Here is a 26,919-nt window from a genome sequence, read left to right on the forward strand (position 1 = left end):
ATGGTGTAACATGAAGAATAAATAAATTAAAAACCCTGCATAAAAGATAATAGATGAATTATTTAAAAGAAAAAGAAATATTCTTGCATCCAATAAAATATATAAAATATAAAGGTGCTTGTTGAACTAACTAACAAACAGAAAGAATATATTAATGTTGTAATATGATATAAAAGAGAAAATTTAACTAAATAAGACAGAAAAGGATTAGTCATAAGAGATCGTATGTGAGAGGCTAGAGATTAAAGTATTAAGTAAGTTCATAAAGAAATTTTGGAAAGGGGATTAAATTAGAGGCTAGCACAAGAAAAACAACAGACAATCGCTTAGGGTCATTTCCCGGATTGAGACTTCGTTACGGGCTCGCCGATCAAATGACGTTTGGCAGAAAAACACCACCCTAATTGGTCGGTAAAGTCAAGTCAAAAAGGGGGGGGGGAGAAAAGAAGTTAGAGAAGGTGCCGTTAGGAGAGAGGGTATAAAAGGGTTAGAACCCCCCCCCCTGAAAAGGAGACTCTTTTTTGGCTTTTGGTTTTGGTTCTGTTCCAGGAGAGTTCTTCGCGAGCTCTTTCGTATGGATTTCACGGTGTTTTCCCGAGTGGCGAGATAGGGGTTATATCTCCGTCATCACAACACAGAAATGAAAGTGAGCAGGATTTCGATTCCGTACTTCCTATGTAAGAATGAGGAATGCCATACAGTCAAAGAAAAGAAAGCATATTCTTTGTGTTTCAACTTCAGTGACAACCACGAGAAAGGGAAAGCTGCAAAGATATCGATATCCACGTCACGAGTTGTACAGCTGTTATATAGATGATTCAAAGTGTGTCCTGAATTACGAAAGGTTAAGACCGCGTAAGCATAGTTCACTTCAAAAAGGAACATAGGAGAAGCAGATTATCGGAGAGGTTATACCAGGATACTTCAATCAGAAAAAGATAGAGGCCCATATGGAAAACTCAGGAAAGAAAGGTACCGTAAATTATATCTCGTGTTAACTAAGATTCATCTGTAATAGTTATCATTATTCTAATACTGAACTGTTGAAGTGACCAAGAAAACAATACTAGGACTTTAGTATCTGACAGAATATAATGAAAGTAAGCTGGCTGGTGTTAATGTTATATAAGTAATTGCATGTCCTGAGAAAATTGCATGTTTATTGTAATGTACAGGAAAGTTAAATGTCATAGTTATGTGTTAGTGCAGTAAATGGTTTAGTTAAGCTACTTAAGTTTGGATAATTAAATAGTGTGAATTAATCTTATATGTCCATGTCATATGAAGTTATGTGTTGAATGTGTATGGTGGCATGATCGTAATACCCATTATAGGATCATAGCTTAAATACTTTTGATAAGCTAATGTCAGTTTGTAAATATTTAGTATAGCATTCAATTGAGTAATAACTAAAATTTGAATTGTACCATGTTAAGGAATTTAATAAACCTTTTGTTCAATGATAAAAGAGTTGTCTGAAATTGCTGTCCAATGCACCACTTGAAAAATTACGAACCTAATCACGCGGGAAATTAATGTGTTAAGAAACGAGATAAAGTGTCACGACTGCAACATAGTTTCACTTTCAGACATATTTTAGTTCTTTCTCCTTGTTTTTGTATATAATATCTTAAACTAAATGTTCCAAAAGGCGCAGCATAATACAAATATTAGGGATACTAAGGGGAGAGTTAACTTAAGTATTAGTAAAAATTTTGGTGATATCTCGATCATAGATAATAGTAGAACATAGATAAGAGGAAATTACTAGATAGAATAAAAATCATAAAATGGGACACAAGCTCTCATTTCTATGAGAATGTGCAAGAGAACTGCCAACACCCCTGACAAAGCTGTTTGATCTAAGCCTCAACTCTGGCAATGTTCCAAGGGAGTGGAAAGAGAATAAAATAGTTCCATTACATGAAGGTAGCTCCAAGACAGTAGTAGCAAATTACAATCCAATTAGTATCTCTGGAGTGGTGGTTAAAGTATTGGAAAAATTAATTAAAAGTAAAATTCAGGAATGGGTATGTATGAATATGATACTCTATATTGGGCAGCACAGCTTTGTAAAAGGTACGTCCTGCCTCAGTAATTTATTAAAATTTTATAAAGTAGCAGTGGAAATGGATAAAGGAAATGGCTATACCATGATACTGCTGGACTCTGCCAAGTCATATGGCAGAATACCACATGGAAAACTAAAGTGTGGCTGCTAGACAGACATCAGAGGGTGGTGTTTGATGGAGTGAAATCAAGGCAAATGAGAGTGACTAGTGAGTGCTTCAGGGCTCTGTACTAGGGCCACTACTCTTTAATTTGTACATTAATGATATGGCAGAAGATTTGAGGGAAAATATTCAATTGTTTGCAGACGATGCAAAACAGTGTAGGGCAGTAGTTCATAAAGGTGATGTAGATATCCTGCAGGATGATTTAAATAAATTGGCAGTCAGGCAAAGGACAATGGTTGTCAATTTAATGTTGCAAAATATAAAGCAGTGCATCAGGATGAACAGATTACAGAAAGTTGATGAGACTAGCGATCTAGGGGTGATGGTAGGTAGGCAGAGGACATATTACAAAGGTTGGCAAAATAGCTCAGAAGATCACTTGGATGTTGAGGAACACATTGACAACTAAAGATAGGGAAGTTATTATCCTTCTTTATAAGGATATGATTCAGCCATATGTTGACTACTCTGCACAGATTTGGTCACTTGCATTTCTTGGGGATTGGGAAGTGGTGGAGAGGATTCAGAGATGAGTGACCAAGCTGTTGATAGAACTGTGGAATGCTCCCTATAAGATAGACTGAAGGTGTGTGGGTTTGCAGAGTTTAGCTGACAGGCAGAGGAGAGGGGATATGATAGAAACTTATAAGTTACTAAAAGGATTCTATAAGATTGATACAAAAGAAATTTTTCAATACATGAGTAGTAGGGAGAGAACACGGGGTCACACTTGAAAATTGTCTAAGAGTGTGTGGACTAGGTTCTTTACTTGGAGAGGGGTTAATGATTAGAATGGAATGTCAGAGGTGGTTGTGAGCACCCCAACAGTGGATAAGTTTAAGGAGATATATGATAGGTATTGTGTGAATAATGGACAGTGTGGGTCTCCTGCAATGAGTCTTTCTGTATGGAAACTTTTGTTGTTTGCATGAAGTTTCATAAAATATTGTTGCTAGCTTTTAGGAGTACTTCTCTGAGGTAATTCATTTCTTGCCTTTTGAGGTCGTTACTTGATATGATATATGCTCTCTCTTTGAGGATATTTATGGCACCTAGCTTTTAGCAGGATAATGATGGGAAATTGCATGTAATTGGTGATTTTGTGTATACAGGTATCCCTCGTTATACGAGATCACACTTTATGCATTTTCGCTATAATGCGATTTTAAATTAAAAAGTTAATTTAAAAAATCGCAACCGGTAGCAATTTCACAATCACCCTGTGTGTGGTCACTTGACTTTGTGTGCTCACCACTTTGACAAGGCAGCATTATGCTGCATGTCAGTCTCACAGAAGGTATAGAACTAGTAAGCTCCAGACCCAGTCCATTCATTATCCAATTGAAGACTGTCAGAAGTATGAAGTATTTAGGTATTTATGACATTGTATTAATTAAATTCATTCGTTCATTAAAATTTCTTTTTCTCACAGGTTTTTTTTTCATTTTTTTATCCTTCTAAAGAAACCCCTATCCCTATCTCACCCATGCAAAATTCAACTCGCTTCATACGATTTCATGTTACTCAATTATTTCATAGAACCAATTAATCACATAAAGCGAGGGACATGTACTGAGAAAGGTGGTCTGTTATTTTCAGTGGTTGTAATTAGTACATCTAGAAAAGAACATGTTCCATTGTCTTCAAATTCCATAGTGAAATGTATTTTGTTAAGCTATTTAGGAAGTTATTAAAACAAAGTATTTCTTTGAAACCAAGTCTGACAAGCAAAATATCATGCCATGCTTTTAGCCATATTTTGGACTTTGTCTGGTATTTTTCAATGGCCATCTTTTCAGAGGATTCCATGTACTTATTCACTGAGCATGATATAATCAAATTTAGACAATGTTTGAAAAGTTGTCAACCATTGTCTAAATGGTTGACAACTTTTTCAAACATTGTCCATTTCAAACATTGTCTAAATGGTTGTCAACCATTTAGACAATGTTTGAAAAGGTTGGCTGTGTTGAAGGAAAATATTGGAAGCATTAAAAATAGTTTTAAATTTTTTCTTAATTCTGTTAATACTCCATTAAACCTCTAACATGATGAGGGAAATACTTCTAAAAAATGTCTTTCTTTAGAAATTGGTACTAGGACTTGTTTCATCCAAACTTGTTAAAATATTTGTCAAATCCAAAATGTATTCTTAATTTTGTTGATAATTCTTCAAATTCTTGATGTAGGAAAATGTTCTTTTGTACATGTGTAATTAGAAGTTTTGCCAACTGTTAGGGAAAATAGTATGCTGGAAATACCTGGCATCTACAATTAATCTTAATGTGATATCTTCCCTGTGAAATTTAGGTGCATCATACATCTGTCATATTGACAGGGTGTTTCAGTTGTTGAAAGTTTTTTCACTTGATTATAAAAATGCCAAAAAATTATATTTTTGTTTAATTCTTTATCCAAGTGTAAGCAAAATTTGCACATGAAGATATTTGACATGCTTAACACTTGGATAAAGGATTAAAGAAGAATATAATTTCTTGACATCTTTAATTTAATGAAGGGTGTTTCACAGTAATTTGATCTTAATTTCTTTAGGCCAGTTATCAAGGTCTTTGATCAAATCAAATAGCATCTATAAGATGTTACTGTCATTGAAGAGTTTCATCATCTTGTTTTTATACACATTAGAATCAAGAAGTTGCATTACCTTTATCAGCTTTTCAAACTGAAGTGTAATCATTATGATGAATAGCATTAAGAGGCTTTAATTCTACATTTTTCTTAGGAGGTTTGGAATTAATGAAAATTACTACAGTTCTTTTATGTATTGTCTGCTGAATTTTTCAGGATTTTATGGAGACCTTTTTCTATAATTGCCACAATATCCACCCATCTCATATTATTGGGTGCTGTGGCAAAAAATTAATTTTCAAGGTGCATTTTGCATCACACCTTTGCTTCCCAAATTTTAAAACCTTACACTTTCATATTTCTTTCATTCTTCCTCTTTCTGTGTTCAAATGCAATCACTTCTCCAGTCACTGGATTTCATGTTTTTTCCTATGAAGGACTGCATGAGCACACTATTTCTGTTCACTGTCATCTCATCATTCACATTATCTTCAGCCACTTCTTTCATGCTCTCATTCATATTTTGTCTACTTTCATTCACTTCTTCCACTAATATTTTCACTATCCTACCTTACATCATTAACATTAGTTACTTCATCCTTCTGCTTTTGACACAACGTGCATTTCTCGCACTTGCTCACAAAACATTTCTGACACACACACACAATCTCCACTTTGCTTTCATACCATAAACTATTCACTCTGTGTGTTGTTGTTTAATGAGTAGAATTTTTAATATAGGAAGAAGAATGACCTGTAAGTGGGGTTAAGGATTTAGCTAACTTAAAAGAGGGAGAGTCAATAGCATCTACTATGGAACAGAGAGGGATATTGGGCTCATCTCTCTCTCTCTCAACATGTTGACTACAGTAATGCTATCATTGTTCCTTATATATAGGACACCTCATAAAAAATAGCCAGACCTCTCTGCATGGAATTCAAACCTTATCTAAAGCTGGCTACCTTCATCTTCTCTCCCAAGGATCCTCTACCTCCTCTATAGTTCTAGGTGTTTACAAAGTTCCTTATACACCTGCTACTTATTATATTATGGTCAAACTGGGAATCTGCTAACATCCATCTAGATCATACGTTGGCAAACTTTTTCGGGCCACCGCCCACTTTGCAAGACATAAATTTTATAAAGCCCCCCATTATAACAGTTTGAATAAAACCATATTTCAAATACTCAATACTGTACTGTCGACATTTCTTCTTATATTCAGACATAATGAAGTAATAAAATTTGCAAAAATATTCACAAAATAAAAGATTTAATTTACACTTTGTATGACTCCACTTATCTATCACACTTTCGACTTGCATGCATTGACTTGTTTGCGATACCATCGTCCTCGTGCTTTGAACAAGTCACTGCAAGCACTCATATTCCTGTCAAAGCATGCTGAATTGAGTGAATTACCTACATAATAGTTGACTGACATACTACTAGTTAAGACTCGTCTGCTGCGTGGATAGACTAAAGCCTGTATGGCACGATCAATTTTTACAATAGCAAAAAATGAATACATTTTTTAAGTATATAAAAAATAGAAGTTAAAATATCCTGTATGACACGTTCAATTTTTTATTTTGCATGCAAGCGCATTTTGTTCGTCCGACCACGACATTGTCCGAATAATTATAAATTATAATTAATAAATAAAATAATTACACAAGATATAAACAACAAACTTACAAAACATAACCACAGAAAACAGTATAATAAGTTTCGAATAATATTTGCTTTGTTTTTTCCCTCTAGTTAGCAATATAAGTTAGTGCTAACTAAAATTTACGATTTTATTTCTTTCTTGCCATTATTATTTTTACTCGTAATATTAAATTATATAAAATTGGGTTTATTTTTGTACAAATCAATTAGAAAAGTGGTTTTATATATTTTATATATATTTTGAAATGAAATATAACGAATATATTTGCTACTGTAAACATAACCTATTATACACACATATATACATGCTCTATTTTCTCATTGACATCTGTTTCTATCTGACATGGTAAATTTTCAAATGATTAAATAATTGAAATAGAAAATTGATAAAAAAAAAAAAAAAATTGATCGTGTAAGATGGGCATAAGATGAATTAAAATGCAATATTTAAATTTTAAATGATTATCTAATCGTATGATCATGAAAAAATAATTAATTTTTAAATATATTATTAATTTCCTCTATAAAGAGCCACTGACCCCTAGACTGCCTGAACGCCCCCAAATGCTTCTGATCCCACTCTGCCCCCCCCCCCCCCCCAGAAGGCTTCAGTACCCACTGGGGGGTGGTACCGCCCACTTTGGGAATCTATGATCTAGATGAACATAACAAATACATCTGTCACTATAAGGATGGTCAGTCAGGGCTTGCTAACCATGTCTTGGATACTTTGCACAGAATTAAATGAAAAAAATTACTATGCTTCACCACAAAAAATACAAATTTGAAAGACTTCTTTTTAGAATCAACAGCAGAATTAAAAAAACTAACCTAATATTTTTTCAAATTAGAGCTTCCCAAATCTTCCCAAGATTTGGGAAGCTCTAATTTTTTGGCCTCCTGCCCAATACAGCTAAGGCTAGCCAACAGCACCCATAGAGGACTCCCCTTATAGGACCTTAGATTTTTCTAATCTTTTCCACTTAGTTTTTGTATAAATTTGTCTGTTTTTGCAATTTAATATTGTTTCCCTGATGATGTCTCAATGACCGAGATGAAATATAGGAATGATTAAACATGTTATTGAATTATTTATATGTGCTGTATTTATTCTATTAAACCCTACTATAATGAGTTCAAACCAGTACATAGATTTAAATAGCTGATGGTTACAAAATACAAGTCATCTCTGCTTCATAGATTATGAAAAGGCATTTGACACCATTTCTCTCATGATAAACTTATAGGAAGAATCATAGAAAACGTTTGTTTGCGCTCAAAAGATTTAAGAATAGTAAAACTACATATACCAGAATCAACACTCTGCAGTAAAAATAACACACTTTCACAATGGATATATATAAAAAGAAGAATCTAACTAGGATATGTATTGGTACTGTTTTTGCTTGGGACTATTTGAAAAGGGTCATACAAGAATTTGAAACACTAAGAGGCACCTTGGTTGGTAGAAGAAACAAATAGCTTAAGATATGCAATCGACAGAGTACTAATCATGAATGAGGAGGACCTGCAAAGTATAGTTAAGAAAACAGAGAGCTGTGATAAATTTGGAATAAAAATAAACTCAGAGGAAACAAAAACAATGATAATGACATAAAGCTGTGGATGGAAACATAAACATAACCTTAGAAGGCCATCCCATAGAACAGATATAGATTTATATATATATGAGAAGTCTAATTACTTATGATGGAAAATGTGAACAAGAAATAGAAAGAATATAAATATCCAAAACAGCCAAGTTTTGGATATTTGCTAAGAAGAATGATACAAATAGAAATAAGTTGCAAACAAGGACTTGTAAAAGGAAACTGAAAACAGAAGCTTACTGAATGGATCAGAAAGAGGGAAATGAAATTTTTAGAGCATATTCCCTAAGAGAACGAGAACCAACCATTACAATTATCACAAGAAAACTACAGACAAGAACTTCATATAGTGATATCTTGGCATTGACCACGACATCACTATATGGACATAGGGCACCAAATAGGCAAAAGTTCCACCCAGATCTTTAGAGATGCACAAGACTGGAATAAGTGGAAAACCACGACTGCCAACCTCTGGATTAGAGATGACTCCTGAATTGATGAATATTATGTTATTTGTTTTATGCTGTATCTTATTCTGTTCCATTAGTTATACTAATAATGCCTATAATACTCAAGTGAAAATTTGGCTGTTAAATAGTTAATGTCATGTAAGTCATCTCTTCGGTATGTATTTTCTTAAAAAGATGGTTTTTAAATCGAATATCAACAAGTTTTTTTTTTCTTTCTTTTCACCTATCTACAGTGTGTTTTGCAAACTTCATATACGAGTTTTTTTTTTTTTTTTTTCATTATAATTTTTGTAGTCCAACATATGAATATGCGTGTGTGTGTGTGTGTGTGTTTATTTATTTATTTGTGCGCAGTTTGCTGAATTAAATAAGTAGACTTGTAACTGTTAAAAATATGCAATACTTTTACTGGCAACTATGGCAACTAATATTAGTTAGGCCCAGATGACCAAGTGTGTATTTTTTGTGTACATACTATTAAAACTTAGTAAACAATAGTTACAAATTTAGAGAATACAGATTACAGACAAATACTATTGGTGAGTGGTAAATGCCGTTGTGTGCAAAAGATGGATTGTGCTGTGTATGTAGACAAAGGATTAAGTAGTGGAGCAGATTGGTGTGCTCTCCTGTAGAGATCTTGGACTTCTTAGAGGTGTCACATAATGATAATTTCTGTTGTTTAATTTAATATTTTTATCATTTATAGCTTGATTTTCTATGTTGACAGCTCACATGCACTATATTTGAATTTTTATATTTTATATTTTCAGAACTTTTTTTGAAGAGCATTGATCCTTCATCTAATTTAAACCATAAATCAGACTTCCATTTTCTTAATTTAACATTCATTAATTTGTTCTGATTAATGTATGTTAAATTAAGTAATCAGAATAATTATTAATATTTATTATTTGTTTTTTTAAAAAAAAATTATGATGTATGTGCCATTAGTTGAATAATGATATTTTTAATGCTTTTTTTAGCTGAACCTGTCATTGAAGAAGGATTGAAGCATGCTCCAGAAGATGGAATTTTTATTAATTGCAGTGTTGGAGATAAAACTTAGTAAGTCAATTATTTATATATTTCTTGAATTATAAAATAAATAAAAAGTGCTATTAGTACACATTTTAGGAGCCAGTTCCAGTCATGTATTTCACTACTTAACTTGATTGGAGGGTTTTCCTCTTAAAGACTCAGGATTTTCATCCAGTAAACAGGCAAACTTCCCAGAGTACAATTTACACACTATCTTCATAAGACTGATTGCTTTGACCATAATTCTAGCCATTCCAGTTTAAATATGTTCCTTTTGTTGATGCTTTTGATGAAGAAAACAAATCTAAAAGACTTCGCATTAGAACTATATTAGAAAGAAAAATAATAAATATCCATTATTCTTTTATGTAATCAAGTAGGCAAAATTTACACCTTGAAATGTAAAAGTTTTAAAAGTAATATAAAACTTCCAGAGGTTATAACCTTTGACATCATCTTAAAAGCCATGAATTCTAAAGATCATGGCATGGATAAGACCTCACTTTGATTATTGTGTGCAGATCTGGTCTCCTGATTTCCTTTGTGATTCTGATACAGTGGAGAGAGTGCAAAGGAGAGTGTTAAAAATGATATCAAGATTGTGAAATACTGATTATGAAGACAGATTGAGAATTTGTAGACTGCAGACACTAGCAAATGGGAGAAAGAGGGGTGATATGATTGAGACTTACAAACTTCTGAAAGGATCATACAGGATTTTATTTGGTGGAATTTTTCCATATATGGAGGGTGGGGCAAGGACAAGAGAGCATCCTTAGAAGCTGAGAATGAATGGCACGAAGAAGGGGGTGAGATCTAGATTTTTCTCTCATAGAATGGTGAGTGATTGGAATGGATTGCTATTGGATGTTGTGTGTGCAAGCAGTGTGAATGAATTCAAGAACAAATATGATAGCTGGTGTGTGTGGCCTCCTTCGAGGAGTCCCTGACTCCCTGGAGGTCTCTCTTAATAATAATATCATGGATCACTTGGGAGCCAGTTTCTTCTCTATTTGAGAGTACAGCAGTAAAATAGTTTTCTGCAGGCTGGCTACCAGATAGTGCATGGGACCAAATCGATGGTAATGCATCTGTTGGATGCTTCCTGATCAGCTGGTGAATAATACTGCTCCCGCTTACTCTGCCTGGTCATGCATGGAGGGAGACCAGGTCAATGATATGCAAGGGGCACTCTCCAAGGCCATACTTGGACTGTGGTCTGGACACTTGGTGTTCAGACTGCAGTCCAAGTATGGCCTTACACAAGTCCCTCACCTCAGCTGCATGCCTCACTCTTTGTTTTCTGAATCAACACCCTATGCATGAAAGTTAATAATAAAGCATTAGCGTTTAAAGTGTGAATAAAAAAAAAATCTCCCATAAAAAATGACAGAAAAAATCTAAAAATATGAAAAATATAACAAAAAAATTGGAACAAACAATAAAAATACACCCCAACCCACCCAAAATAACAAGACTTTTTCCAATAAAAAATGCTTCCGTATCCAATTCACCAACATTCGAGACATTAATAACATTGGTGACACTTACAGACATCAGAAACTGATCTCTTTTTTTTCCCTAACAGAATCTCAGTTGGCATTCTCCATGACGTCCACCTTAACTGTCCCAACATATATCCTGCATGATGCATTCCACAAAAAAAAAGATAGAACATGTGCTTTTGTAAAATCTGATATCCCTTGTAATATCGGCTATCCAACTTGGAATTCCCACTTTTCAATCTGCTCTGGCTCAAGATTTCCTTACCTCACTTTACAGCCTTCTACTGCCTATGATAACCATTCTGTCCTATTACTAAAAATTGATTTCTTACAAACTAATTATTCACCTTGTGAGATTGTCTCCTCTTTGTGGACTTGAATATCCATAACACAAACTGTCTCCCTTACTCTGACTTCACAGATCAGCCTGGAAGGGGGAAGCTGAATCATTTACCATTCATGACCTAACACAAATAGTCAATCTACTAACATTTTTGATCATATCTTAAGTAGCTATCCCTCCAAATACACTGTGGATGTTTGCTCTCCCTTGGCAATTCTAACCACAATGTTATTCATGTCTCCTTTACAGTTTGTCTTCCCAGCCAGTTTGCCTTTTATCCTATGACACTATAATTGTGCCAACTGGGATGACTTCTGGAATTTTTATACCACTTTTCCAAGGTCAGATTACTGCTTTTGCTCTCCCAATCCAAACACCTGTACTGAACTAATAACTGAAATAATCCTCGCTGGAATGAAAAAGAAGATTATTTCATTCCTCTCTCCTTCAAATCCCTGACCTGTATCCAAGACCTGGTTCTCAAAAAAATGCACCTTATGTTCAATGGCTTAAATTAAAAACTCCAGCTTCTCATTCAGCTTACATAACAGCCAGAAATATGTATACAAAAAGTTATCAGTGATTCCAAAGCAGACTTCATAAGAATGAAATGCAATAAGCTTTCCTCCTGCTCAACTGGCAGTCAAGCCTTCTGATCCCTTGTTAAGGCTATTCGACATAACTTCTGCCCTTCCTTGTTGCCACCTCTCTTGCATCCTGATGGCACTATGTTAACCTCACCCAAGGAAATGGCAGACCTCTTGGCATCAGTTTTTTCCCTCCAACTCCTTCCTGGATGACCAAAGCAAATTACCTCCTATATTTTCACCAAAAGGATGTCAGGAAAATCCTCATTAATCTTGATCCTAATAAGGCTCCTGGTCCAAATGTATTCCTCCAGTTGTGTTCCAGAATTGACACCCATCCTGTATTGCTTATATAAATTATCACATTCTGTCAGCATCTACCCAACAGCATGGAAGCAAGCGTAGACCCAGCATGTACCCAAAAAAAGGGAAACAAAAGTCAGCTATCTAACTATTAACTCATTACTCTCACCTGAGTGCCTTCAAAAATGATGGAAAAGATTATCAACTACCAGTTCTTCATTACTTAGAGACTCACAGTTAATGTTTATGTCCTAGATAGGATTGAAATCCATATCTTTCTGACTAAAGAGCATCCTCATCATTACCAGCTGAGATATGAAGGCGTCACATCTTTGTTAATTACTACCCTAAAAATGCAGTTAACAATGAAAATTGCAGGTAATAAAGGAGTAAAAAAAAAGCTATTATATTTCTGAACAAAATTTTAAAAAAAAAGTAATCAGAAGTAATAAAATATCTTGAATATGAATTAGAATGGTAATATTCTTAATTTTATATGGGAAGCATTGCAAGAAATAAATTATGTGACAAGAAATTGTATTATGATTTTCATACTTTATCCAAATGAAAACAAACTTTGCATGTGAAGTATCTTTACAACTAGATTACTTATATATGGAGACAGTGGACTCTGTAGCAATTTTGCCATAGGATGAAAAAAAAAAATTTTTGTCAGGTATAATTTACTTTCTGCACCAGTGGAGGGGGAAACTGAAAATGCTGTAGAAATTTGATTAAAAATACTTCATTAATATGAAACTTGTTATAGGCAATTTTTGTTTATCTGACATAAATGGCACCTTCTTTTAATGATACATATGGAATATTATAAATCTGTAATACATTACTACTGTGGGTGGAATAAAGATTAGTTAGTCCAGACAACTTTACTCTAGAGATTGAACATGGTACTCTTTTTTTTTCCAAGCTGTATTAGACACCTGGAGTAGCAGTCACATACTAGCAATGAAAATCATTCCTTACTTTGACATTCACAAACATCCATGCCATAGTTGGATATTAACCCATGACCTAATTGGCTAGTATCTACACTCCAACTTATAGTTCATGGGTTAGTGTGCAGAGAGCAGCCTAAGATGTAAACTTTTTCTGGGATGCTAAAATGAAAATTCATATTTGCTACAATACATGCACAAAAAATTCAGATGGAAAAATGGGAGTTTTTTTTTTTTTTTTTAACTAATTGGCATTGATTACTCTAACACAACTCTTATGTTAGCTATCTCATTCATCAACACTCTCTGAGCATTCAGACCATAGATATATATATATATAATGCATAGAGTGAACAGCTAAATGTAATTTTATATGTGAGTTATTCTTCCTGATCGAGGATAGGTTTTGCTTTTTACCTACAGGCCTTGGAATTTGATTTCTACTGTGAATGTCAGGTGTTGGATGATTTTCATCATCCAGTGTAAGACAAACTGCTATCCTGCTTATTGGAGGCCTGAAGCAGATTGAAAAAAGTAACATTTGGGTTATATATATAGAACAGGGTTGTCGGATTATATAACCATTAGCACCCATGGTACTAATATGCTATAGGTTTTGTGATAATTCCACCTTTTCATATGTCTGATTATCATAAAAAAAAAAAGAAATTAAAGGAAAATCATCACAGCTAGGAACATGCAAGGAAACACATTCATCTATCCTATTGTAGTTCATGTAATTTGAGAATTTTGGTTCTGCTATAGTGAACAGTAATTTATGCCATTATTGTAAGCTAATGGAAGCAGTACATATAGTTTGAAGAACCATCCTAATGACTAGACAATACATGTATCTATTAATGGCGTTTTCTGTGGTGAGAGTTGACTGTAGCAGTGTCAACTCTCACCACAGTGTAAGAACCAATAGAATAAAAGATAAACATGTGAAAGTAGAAAGAAGAGAATTGAGAGTGATTGTATATGGAAATTCATTTATTACAGGTGGAGTGAGTGGGAAAGGTGCACAAGATTTATTTCCTGGAGATAGAATGAGTAGATTGGCAGGTGTTGGATATGAGGAATAAGCAAGCAAAAGAGTTGGTAGTAGGAACAAATGATTTGGTTGGTAACAAGGAGAATGTAAAATGCAAAAATGGATATGTGGGTAGATAAGGAAGGACTGAGATGACATGGAAGTAGTATTTCAATCTGTGGAGGAGTACAGGATTGGTGATGAAAGAGAAGAATGGCTGGTGGGAAGAGGGTATGGGAAAGAATGAGCTATTATATTTCTTTATGAATACTAGAGACATCTGAAATAAAGGGAATAAAATTATAGCATTGATTGAGTTCATTTGCTCAAATTGTCAGAACGAGTAAGACAGTGTTAGATGAGGATGGTATCCTGACATGAATAGAGTGGAGTGATGTGATTTTTGTTTCATTGTTGATGATTGCAGAGGAGTTATGCCTATTCGTCCAAGGTAGAGATGCAAAGGAAAATAGTGGCAGTGGTTTTTGAGGTAGTATATAGTATGAGATAGATGTGGACAGGATTAACTGTTTAGTTGGGTGTTGCTATAGACCTGGTAATTTGGAAAGCAGTGAAAGGAAACATATAGGCAAAATTAGCCTCTCATATAAGAAAAAGGTACATTGGGTGATTTTAATTATGATATAGGTTGGAAAAGAGTTGGCATCTAGGGAAAAGAGAATGAATTCTGGAGTTTTTGAGAGACAACTGCCTTGGACAGTACATAAAAGGATATATGAGAATCAACGGTCTTGGATTTGATCATCTCATTGGAACATGTTATGATAGCCTCTGGGATATATTGTGGAATTTTATGGGTGGTAATTATGACATTCTCAAGAAACAGCTTGCAGCTATATCATGGAATAAGAGTAGCAATAACCTCACCAAGTATTGCTTGGTGAGAGTAGTAAAAGTGCAGTATGAGGAGCAGTTAACTAATGAGGCAAAAAAAAAAAAATTCCTGGGAGCTCTTTTGATATGTGGCAAGTAGAAGAAAGAATGATTATGGGAGGATGATATTGGTTGATAAAAATGATAGAATGAAATTGCTGTGGTGGATATAGTTGATATACTAAATGAGCAATTCATAAAGGTATTTCATCCTAGTGAATTAGGCATCATGCAGAACTTAAGAGCAGTGGGAAGGGAGTCAAAGGCAAGGCTGGTGAGTCAGTATATGATGAATTGAATAAATGTTAATATATGACTCTAGGGCTTGATGATATAGCACTTTGCATGTTTATTTTATTTATTTGTATGGAGTTTCCTCCCTTTTCTACTCCGTCCCTATTGGGACAAGTTGAGTTCCCCTCATGAGAGGGGATTGAGTATTTATGACTATGTTTAGATTCATGTGTGTTCATAGTCAAAGGCAAGGCTGGGAGTCAGTATTTGATTAATTGAATAAATGTTAATATGACTCTAGGGTTTGATGATATAGCACTTTGTGTGTTTATTTTATTTATTCATATAGAGTTTCCTCCCTTTTACAATAGGGATGAGTTGAGTTCCCTCATGGGGAGGGGGTTGAGTATTTATGACGGTATTTAGATCCGTGTGTTCACGGGGCTGGTTTGCCTGTTTTGGGGAATGAAAACTCCCTACCTCCTTTTAGACTGCCTAACTCACCTTTAGTCGAAAGAGACTAAAGATAAATTATGTCTTTATCTTTAGTCTCTTTCTTTAATCTTCTTTTAGTCTCCTGTCCATGATATGAGGAACCAGATAAAGATTCCTCACATCATGGAAAGGAATTTAACCCAAGTCTTTCCTACCAAAGGGCTTTGTCTATACCGACTGAGCTATATAGGCTCTTACTTTATGTGTTGAGGGAATGTTACAGTAAGTTAATAACAGCACTGACATATCCTTTTTAACATGGGTCTTAGATTGGGCCAATTTCCAAAGGAGCAGAGGGAAGATAAATTATTCTGCTTCATAAAAGAGGTGGTGATAACTTCAAATTATAGGTTCAATCTGCAGATCTGGAGTTCTAGTTAAAGTGTTGGTGACTTTTAGTCGCCAACACTTTAACATTTGAGGACCAATATTCAGAAATGGATTAACAACAGCAATTGCATTCTCTTTGATAGACAGTATGATTTTGCTAAAGGTTGTGTTTTAGCAATATACTTCTTTTAACTAGGTGATAAATTCATTAGACAATGGAGTACATTTTAAATATACAGTGTTATATTTAAATTTTGCAAAGGCCTTTGATAGATTGCCACATGATAAGCTAGTAATTATAACAAATGGGATTTTGATGGTAGATTAGCGCAGTTGATTGAAGATCAGTTGTGTAAGGGGATGCGATATCCCAGATTGGGTGAATGGGCAACGTGAGCAGAGTTGCCAGTTCACTGTTGCAAAGTGTAAGGTTTTAAAGTTTAGTAAGCAAAGATGGGATATAGGTATACAATTGGTTATCTAAGAAGAGGTGGAGGAGATAAGGGATCTAGTGGTTGATGGACAAAAACCAAAAAATTTTGGGGATGTATTGCTGAAATTGAGGACAGCACAATGGTTTATGACAGTGATGTGTAGAAATAAAGATATTATAGTTCCATTGTATAAGGCTTTGATCAAGCTACATATGGATTACATTGCACAGATTTGGTTATCTCGTTTTCAAAAGGATATGAGATATTGGAAAGAGTGACAAAGAAATGATTGACTAAAGTTCTTTTTTGTATGTCGAGTATGCAGACAGGTGTGAGGAGGAGTGGGGTATATGATTAAGACATATAAGTTGGTGAGGAGTTATTTCCAGATTAATGGGAATGAGGTTTTTCATAAAATGGGAGCTAGATAAGGGGAAAACAAGAGGCCTTGGAAACTCATGAGAATTATACTCTCATTTCATTTGTCATCATCAAGGTCTTATCAAGTTGACTGTAAAACTTTTCTTTTTTCTTCAACGGTGCATTTTCAGTTGGGGCACAGCATTGTACAACTCTTGGCCTTCCAAATTTAGTTTTAACATTTACCGTTATTATTCATTCTGAAATTGGTTTCCACCCAATCATTGTTTGACTAAATTTTTTAGGATTAGGGTTAGGTTTAGAGTTAGGATTCCAACTCTATGTTGATGTGTATCAGTTATATTAGGCATCCCTGAATAAAGAAATATATTCCCATTGGGATAGTTTATCCTATGAGTACCATTCCATGATACTTCACTAATCTCCAATATTCAGTCTTATATTTTTCCATCTCCTTTCTTAGTTGTGCTAGCTTTTCTGTTTGATAGTGATTTAACATACCATTGGCTGATTCATTTCGTAATTTTCCAAGCTTTAGTTCTTACTAAGGAGTATATTCAATTTCTTCATTCATTTGACTTGAAAACAATACTTAAATTTTTGGAGCCTTGTGGTTGTTGGACTGCAGAGTTCCTATTCTGGTGATAGGGCTGCTATCTCAGTATCCTGGCATTCATTTTGTGATAACAAGTTCTACCATGAGAAGGAGAGGGTGATATTTGAATGGGAAAGGCTACATATTATTATTATTATTATTATTATTATTATTATTATTAACAACATCTGACCTCCATGGAGTCAGGGACTTGTCATGGAGGTACACACCATTACACACAATGTTCATCCAACTTTGCCTTAAAATGATTCAATGTGTCTACATTCACAACACACTCAGGCACTTATTTTACTTCTCAGTATCAGTTGTTGTTTTTTTCAGGGGGGGGTAATTAAGTGATTTTTGAAAATGCAATAAATTTGATTACACTATTATTAAGTATGTTACTTTGTGAAACTTTTATGAAATTATTGAACCCAGTTTATGCTTACTAGAGATTTACTCATAATATATTTTCAGTTGGAAAAACAGTGAAAATCCTTTCAGAAAGGATGGGCAGCTAAGACTTACAACTGTACCTACTTTGATCAAGTGGGGAACTGTAAGTAATAAAACTCTGAATAAAACTATTAAAATTATTCAACTTGAATTTAGTAATAAATTAGAATTAGCATTAATGTTTTTAAATTATTAATGATCCTTAATTGTTAAAATGTAACCTGTTTTTTTAATGTTACATGATGATCAGTATTCATATTTTAAAAAATAATGGAGACCACAACTTTGTTAAGAATAATTAATTTCCTGATGTTTTGACCTTCATGTTAAGGTCATCTGGAGTATACACACATATATACACAGCTGTTATTCTACTGGCCTGACCTTTAGTGACACCTTCCTTAGTCACTTAAACAAACAACAGAAATGCATACAATTCACAATTGAAATTGAAAATCAGAACACACTTCCATTTCTGTATACTTGTCACACATCTTCCTTCTGGCAGTTTTTCCTTCACTCTTTACCATAAACCTACACGTACTGGCCAATATATACACAAAAACTGTTACCATCACCCAGCACAAAAACTAGGCATCATTAACACACTAAAAAACAGAACTTTAAAGATTTGCTCCAATGAGCAAGCACTTAGGCATGAATTATCAGCAATACCCTCCTAAAAAATGGTGCAGCCATTTTTTAGGAAAAATACTATCAACAAAATTCTTCACACAACTGCACCTAATAATAAAAATAAACTAGATTACAATAAACTGTAGCCATTCCATACATTAAAGGGATATCAATATAATAAACAGAATACTACAGAAATGTAACCTTAATGCCACTTTTAAACCTCCTGCAAAATTAAAGAACTTATTAAATTCCTTCAAGGATCCACTTCCTTCCCTTCTCTGGCTCATCCTGGAGTATACCAGGATGGTATACTCCAGGTTTAAGTGCACCTGTAATTTGCTTTATATAGGTGAAACAAGATACACAATTCCTACCTGAAAAAAGGAACATAAACAACACATTTAACAACTATGGGAAATCTGGCATTTCTGCTAATAACCTGAATATTCTACTTAAAACTGACTGGAAAGGCACCTGTTCATTACATCACACTGAAACATGGTATGAGCACAAATTTAAAGAGGCCTAAAAAATTCTGATCAACTACCCTAATCTTAACAATAATGATGGTCTAAAAATCCCAAGAATATGGATGTCACATTCTATCCACATAACCTTTGTTCTACAAGTTCATTATAAATTATAATTAGGACTGTAGTAATTCAGGATCTTAGCCTCAATTAAAAATATCATCATCAGTTTCCTGATATGTACCCTCAAGGGGTGTTCAGGTTACTATGACAGCACTACATAATTAAGTTCGTATTATTAATCTTATATCTAACAAATGCTTCTAAGGCATTTCTGACTGAATCAATCCACTTAGACCTTGGTCTTCCTCTGGGTCTCTTTCCTGCCATCTTGGCATCAAAAACCTGTTTTGCTAATCCTTCCTCATCCATTCTATTTAAGTAGCTGTACCATCTTAGATTTGCTCTGCTTACACATTCTTGAATGCAGATATCAAGTTCATTCTTAATATGATTTTGTCATTGATGCCATCAGTTCACTCCCTTAATTTTTCTCAGAAACCTCATATCTGTGGTCTCTAGTCTTTGATCAAGTGTTTTATTTCTAACCCACTTCTCAGATCCATAACTTAAAATTGGTTTGAACACTGTCTTGTATACTGCCAGTTTGGTGTTTTGACTAATTTCTCTCTTATTGCATATAAATTTATTCAGCACTACCCACCATACCAGCTTTGCTTATTCTTTTGTCTATTTCCAGATTTAACCTGCCATCTTCACTAAAAACTGTGCCTAAATAGCTGAAATATTTTACTTGTTCAATGGAATCTCCATTCAGAATGCAGCTGAAGTTTTCTATGCTCCTGCCTATTTTCATAGTTTGGCCTTTTTATTGCTGATTTTCATGCCAATGTTACTGCTGTTATTCATAAGCTGAGATTAACATCGCCAATTTTGATATGAGGTTTAATACCGCTCTCCTTCATAATGTGATCCATATAGATAATGAATAACAGAGGGGATAATGTATATCCTTGTCTGACACCAGATTTAATATCAAACTATCTTCCTGTACTTCCTTCAGTTCTAACTGCTGCTGACTTACAACTCAAATAAAGACTGTAAGTATTGTTTGATATAATGCCCCATTGGCACCTATAACTGTAGCGTTTTGAATAGCTTTTCTCTTGGCACCTTGTCATATGCCTTTTTTAAGATCTACAAGACTTGACTACAAATCCTTGTCATATTCCCATGATTTCTCAACTATATGTCTTAAAGTGAAAATCTGATCTTGACAACCTCTATATGGCCTGAACTCAGCTTGTTCTTATCCAAGTTTCTCTTCCACAATCATTCTCAACCTAAATCTTTTATAAATCTTACCTGGTAACACTTAGTAGAGAAATTCCTCTGTAACCCTTACATTTAGTTTCATTCCCCGTTTTTATAGATGGGTACTATGAAAGCTCTATTCCAATTATCAGTAAGTCAACCTTCTGACCAGGCCCTCTGAATTAAGCAGTGTTGCCACTGCAGAACTTTTATACCTTCATACTTAAGCATTTCTGATTGAATATCATCTACTCCAACTGCCTTCCCACATTTCAAATATTTGACAGCTTTTTCTATGTCAAGTAAAAAAGATATGTTTTCATTTCTCTTGAAAATTTTCTACTACAGTTCTGTCACAGCTTGTTTCATTTAAGTCTTTTAAAATAATTACTCCAGCCCTCTATCCTTATCTTCAGTTTTCATGTCACTTTTATCATCTTTGATTCCTTTTACAGTACTCTTTCCACCATTTCTAAGCTCTTTCAATAGCCTACAGAACATTTTGCCACCTTCCTCATATTTATCTTGTATGTTCTTAACAAAGTCTTCCCGTGACTTTCATTTAGCTACTTCACTCATAATTTAGTTCTTACATTTTTTTTCTGTATTTGCTGATTTTCAGCATTTGCTAGGAACTTTTGATATGTTTTCTTCTTTACCAGGACTACTTCTTTAATGTCTTGTGTCCACCATGGTGTTCTTATTTTTCTATCCTTGCAGACAACTTCACCATATACCTCCCTAGTTGAATCAATCAATGTCTTCTTCAGAGTTTGCTACTCATACTCCAAGGTTTGGTTCTTGTTTTCATGTATTAGTTGTTTTATTGTTTCTTGTATTAATATGAATTTGTTCTCTGACTGTGTTATCAATAGGATATAGCTTTGATGTAGGTTTTTCTTTCCAAACTGGAGATCAGGGCAGTAGAATCATGGTTGATCAAATCATTGTCACTTTGGCATACTGTTTATATATATATATGTGTGTGTGTGTACTTCAGATGATGACCTTAATATGAAGGCTGAAACATTGGGAAATTAAAGTACCGTATTTGCTGATGTATAAGATGCACCGGCCTATAAGACGCACCCCTCTTCCTGATTCTGCCAAGTTCTTATCATTTTCTCAGTTGGGGGGTGGACCGAAATGCCTCTCTGCAGCCCTGTTTCCATGTTCTTTAACATATACAATCACACGTAGCTTGTATACGATATTGTAGCAATGCCGACGTTTTTCAGCCATAATTTGCCAAGAAAATTTAACAGCAGAAATTTATCACCGTTCACAACAACCACGACAACAATTAGGAAGTTTAAACGAACAGGAACACAGCTGTGATCGTCAATGATAGCGCATGCGCATCCACTGAACTCTACGTAACTGGAATGCTCTCACACACCGCAAGGAAGAAATTGCGTAACTCGGAACAGAGAAAATTTCCAGAAATGAAAGTAATAAAAAAACAGAATAGTGGCGTCTTATACATATAAGACTCACCCTGTTTTTCAGACCTATTTTCAAAGAAAAAAAGGTGCGTCTTATACACCGGCAAATACGGTAATTATTCTTAACATGGTTGTAGTCTCCATAATTTATGAATATGTATGATTGCTAAAATTAAATTGTAATGCACTTACATTACACGAAACAGTTCTGGTTTCATCTTGACAGCAGCTCTTTCATTTAAGTAATATGCTCAGGATTTTGAGCATATTACTTAAATGTGTGAATTTGTGATGAATTTTGAAAGTTTTGATGCAGAATAATTTAGTCATGCTGGCTATGACATTATGCCTATTCGACTTCATTTGTGACATTTCAGTAGTTTTTTATGAGAGTAATTACTATAGTGAAAGTCAACCATGCATACATGCATGTTTTTTTTTGTATTTTTTGTTTTTTTTAATAATAATAAGAATATCAAAAATTTTGAATAATACAACCAAAAAATAAATCTCTTACAAAATGAACAGGAACAAGGCATCTGTTTTCATTTTGTTTGTTTGTTTTTTTTAACAGCTACAAACAATAGAATAAGCAAATAATATACTCTTCAAAAGAATATTGTTAGTTGGAAACAACAATGCAGTCCAAACTCATCATGAGAAATGTACTTATCATGTAATTAGGTTCTCTGGGATAGTGGTTAAAGTATTGGAAAAGTTGGTTAAGAGTAAAATTTAGGAATTAGGTGGATAGGAATATGATTGATATTCTGTGGGGTGTTGGGGGAGGGAAGCACAGCTTTGTAAATGGTAGGTCCTGCCTTTAGTAATTTATTCACATTTACAAAGCTGTGCTTCCCTTCCCCAACACCACACAGAATATCATTCATATTCCTATCCACCTAATTTCTGAATCATGGTATAGCCATTTCCTTTATCCAATTCCACAGTTACACCATGATACTGCTGAACTTTGCAAAGAATTTGCAGAATACTGTATGAAAAACTATTACATATCATCATCAAATTCCTGCCATGTACCCTCAAGGGGTGTACAGGATATGATAGTACTACATGAAAAAAATTACATCATTATTAATTTCCTATCTACAATTTTCCTCCTAATCAGTCTGTTACTTGTCAAGACTCCAACATTATCAGATCTTATATTTTTATCGTCTAAGGCACTTTGTACCGTATCAATCCACCTATATCTTGGTCTTCCTGTGTGTCGTTTTGCTGCCAACTTGGCAGAGAACACTTGTTTTGCTAATCTTTCCTCGCCCATTCTGTTCAAGTGACCATACCACCTGAGATTAGCTCTGCTAACACATTCTTGGATGCTGACAATGTCAAGTTCTTTCCTAATATCCTCATTTTTAATATGATATTGCCATTGATGCCATCTGTTCATGCCTATAATCTTTCTAAGGACTCTCATATCTGTGGTCTCTAGTCTTTGGTCAAGTGTTTTACTTCTGACCCAGCTCTCAGATCTATAAGTTAAAACTGGTTTGAACACTGTCTTGTATACAGCTAATTTAGTGTTCCGACTAATTTCCCTCTTATTCCATATGACTTTATTCAACTGACTTCCCACCATACCAGCTTTGCTGATTCTGTTGTCTATTTCTATATTTAATTTACCATCCTCAGTAAAAATCGTGCCTAAATAGCTCAAATGTTTTACTTGTTCCACAGGTTCTCCATTCACAACACAGTTGACATTTTCAATGATTCTGCCTATTTACATTGTCTTTGTCTTTTTATTGCTGACCTTCATACCATATCTGTTACAACAGTTATTCGGTTTAGTCAGAGAATCTTGCAGACTTCTAGCGGATTTATTTAGAAGTATAACATCATCCGCATAAAGCAAAGAGCTGACATTAACATCTCAAATTTTGATATCATGTTTAATACCACTTTCCTTCATAATGTGATCCATATAGATAATGAATAACAGAGGAAATAATGTACATCCTTGTCTCACACCAGATTTAACATTAAACCATCTTCCTGTACTTCCTTCAATTCTAACTGCTGACTTACAACTCAAATAAAGACTAAGTATTGCTTGATATAATGCCCCATTAACACCATATAACTGTAGCGTATTGAATAGCTTCTCTCTTGGCACCTTGTCATATGCCTTTTCCAAATCGACAAAACTTAAATACAGACCTTTGTTATATTCCCATGCTTTCTCGACTATTTGTCGTAAAATGAAGATCTGATCCTGACAGCCTCTATTTGGCCTGAATCCAGCTTGTTCTTCACCCAGCTTATCTTCCACAATTCTTCTCAATCGTTTCTCAAGTATACTTGCATAGATCTTGCCAGGAACACTTAGTAGGGAAATACCTCTGTAATTCTCACATTCAGTTTTATTTCCCTTTTTATATATGGGTACTATGAGAGCTCTACTCCAATCATCGGGAATTCGTCCCTCTGTCCAGGCTTTCTGAACTATGCAGTGTAGCCACTGTAAGACTTTTATACCACCATACTTCAGCATTTCTGGTCGAATATCATCTACTCCTGCTGCCTTTCCACATTTCAAGCCTTTGATGGCTTTTTCTACTTCAAGTATGGATATGTATTCCTGACTGCATGCCTGGTCAGTGTTTTTTTACCACTGTGCTGATATCACTGCTTGTTTCATTTAGCAGTTTTTCAAAGTTACTCCATACTTCAAGGATATCTTTTTCTTCCGTTTTCATGTCACCTTTATCATCTCTAACTCCTTTTACAGCACTCTTTCCTCCATTCCTAAACTTCTTCAACAACCTCCAGAATATTTTGCCACCTTCTTGATATTTATTTTCTATATTCTTGCCAAACTTCTCCAATGACTTTTGTTTAGCTAGTTTTACACAGTGTTTAGCATTCTTGCATTTGTCTCTGTATTCTCTAAGAGCACAAGCTGACTTATTTGCCTGGAACTTTTGATATGCTTTCTTCTTTTCCTTCACTGCCTCTTTAACTTCCTGTTTCCACCATGGAGTTCTAATTTTTCTATCCTTGCAGACAACTTCACCACATGCCTCTCTGAGTCAATCAGGGCTTTCTTCAAGGCTTGCCACTGAATCTCCAAATTTGATTCCTGTTCTCAAACTCTTTCATTTTTTCTTCAATAATCTTTGTGTATTTTAGTCTACAGTTCAGATCTGAGAGCTGCTCAACTTTTATTTGCTTTAAAACTTTCTTACATGTTATTCTTTTCAATATGAAATTTAATTTAACCTGCTCAAGAATAAATAGTGATCACTTCCAATTTCAAATCCTCTGTACTCTGGTGTCCTGCACCAGGGAGAAAACATCACTATCAACAATAACATAGTCAATGAGACTTTTCTTATTTCTTGCCTCTTCTCTCCATGTGAATTTGTGCACATTTTTATGTTGAAACATGGTGTTAGTAATCACCAGTCCATGTCCTGAGCAGAAATCCAACAGATATTTGCCAATATTATTAGCTTTGCTCTTTTCTCCAAATTTTCCCAAAATATTTTTGTATGTCTCACAATCATTTCCTACTATGCTATTTAGATCCCCAACAAGGACCAACCTTTCCTTTTTCATTGTGTCAGTTGCTTTTTCTAAAGCATCAAAAAATTCCTCCACTTCTACCTTAGTAGAACTTTCTGAAGAACCATAGGCACAAATAAGTCTCTTCCAGTTCCCCATTCTCATATTTGCCCACATTACTCTACTTGAGACTGCCTGCCATTCAAGATTAGCCTCTTATTTTGTGTTGAATACTATGCTACTCCTTCTTTTCCTTGATTGTCATTGCCTGAGTATAACATTTTGTATTTATTGCTCAGAAAGATCTCACCAGTTTTTGTCTTTTTTGTTTCAGTCACCCCTATTATGTCGATCTGGTACTTATCTAATTCCTCTGCTAGCTCCATTTCTTTGCCATTCACGCTTCTTACGTTGATAGTACCGATCTTTAACTCTGGTGATGTTGAGTTGGGGTGTGTTTTCTGATTTGTTCCAATAGCTGACTTTTTGCTGTTCGTCCTGGTTCTCTGGCGAAAACAATGGCGGCCTTGTTTGTCCGGGCGACGCCCCAGCCAGCATGAAATTTTTTCATTTTGTACAATCATTTTTTATTTTGGTTTAACCAATAAGAATACAGTTTGGTCGGCTAAATCCCAAGCACTTTGGAATGAAAAGGTTACATACTTTGTAACCTTTTCTTCAAATCATTCTCTACTATCATCATTGACGATAGTGGAGAATGATTTGAAGTTCAGAGGACATATTGCAAAAGTTGGGAAAATAGCTTGGAGGATTACTTGGTTGTTAAAGAACACATTGGCAAATAAAGATAGGGAAGTTATTATCCCTCTTCGTAAGGTATGATTGAGCCACATCTTGACTACTGGGCATAGATTTGGTCACCTGGGTTTCTTGGAGATCTGGAGATGGTAGAGAGGATTCAGAAATGAGTTATGACCAAGCCGTTGACAGCACTGCGAATACTCCCTGTGAGGATAAATTGAAAGTTTGTGTATTGCAAGTTTAATTACAAGCGTAGAAGAGGTAACATGTTGGAAACTTATATTCAATAGATATTTTTAAATACATGATGAGTAGGAGAAAACAAGGGAATCACTCCTGGAAGATATGCAAGAGTGTAGTTAGTAGGGCTATTCAGACTAGGTTCTTTGCTTGAAGAGTAATTAATGAGTGAAATGAATTTCCAGAGGTAGTTGTGAGGTCCCTAAGGTGAATAAGTTTAAGGAGCAGAGGGATAGACATTGTGTGAATAATGGTTAGTGTGGATCTTTTGATTTCATGGAGATAACCTGTATAATAATCATTTTGTCTGAGTGTGGGGTGAG

The 26,919-nt window shown here is 34.6% G+C and overlaps 1 protein-coding gene across 1 annotated transcript in view; it reads left to right on the plus strand.

The window, feature by feature from the left end:
• LOC150098488 (thioredoxin domain-containing protein 17-like) overlaps positions 1–26,919 on the plus strand; it is a 48,343-nt gene that overhangs the window by 18,066 nt on the left and 3,358 nt on the right. Inside the window, exons 2-3 of the mRNA XM_090405654.1 lie at positions 9,571–9,652; positions 18,196–18,277. Of these exons, the coding sequence (XP_090261780.1) occupies positions 9,571–9,652; positions 18,196–18,277 (164 nt within the window). The remainder of the gene's footprint in view (positions 1–9,570; positions 9,653–18,195; positions 18,278–26,919) is intronic.

This window comes from Typopeltis vanoorti, chromosome 15 (assembly GCF_054136105.1).
Source record: "Typopeltis vanoorti isolate ZY-2024b chromosome 15, IOZ_Tvanoo_1.0, whole genome shotgun sequence".
NCBI classification, from domain to species: Eukaryota; Metazoa; Arthropoda; class Arachnida; order Uropygi; family Thelyphonidae; genus Typopeltis; species Typopeltis vanoorti.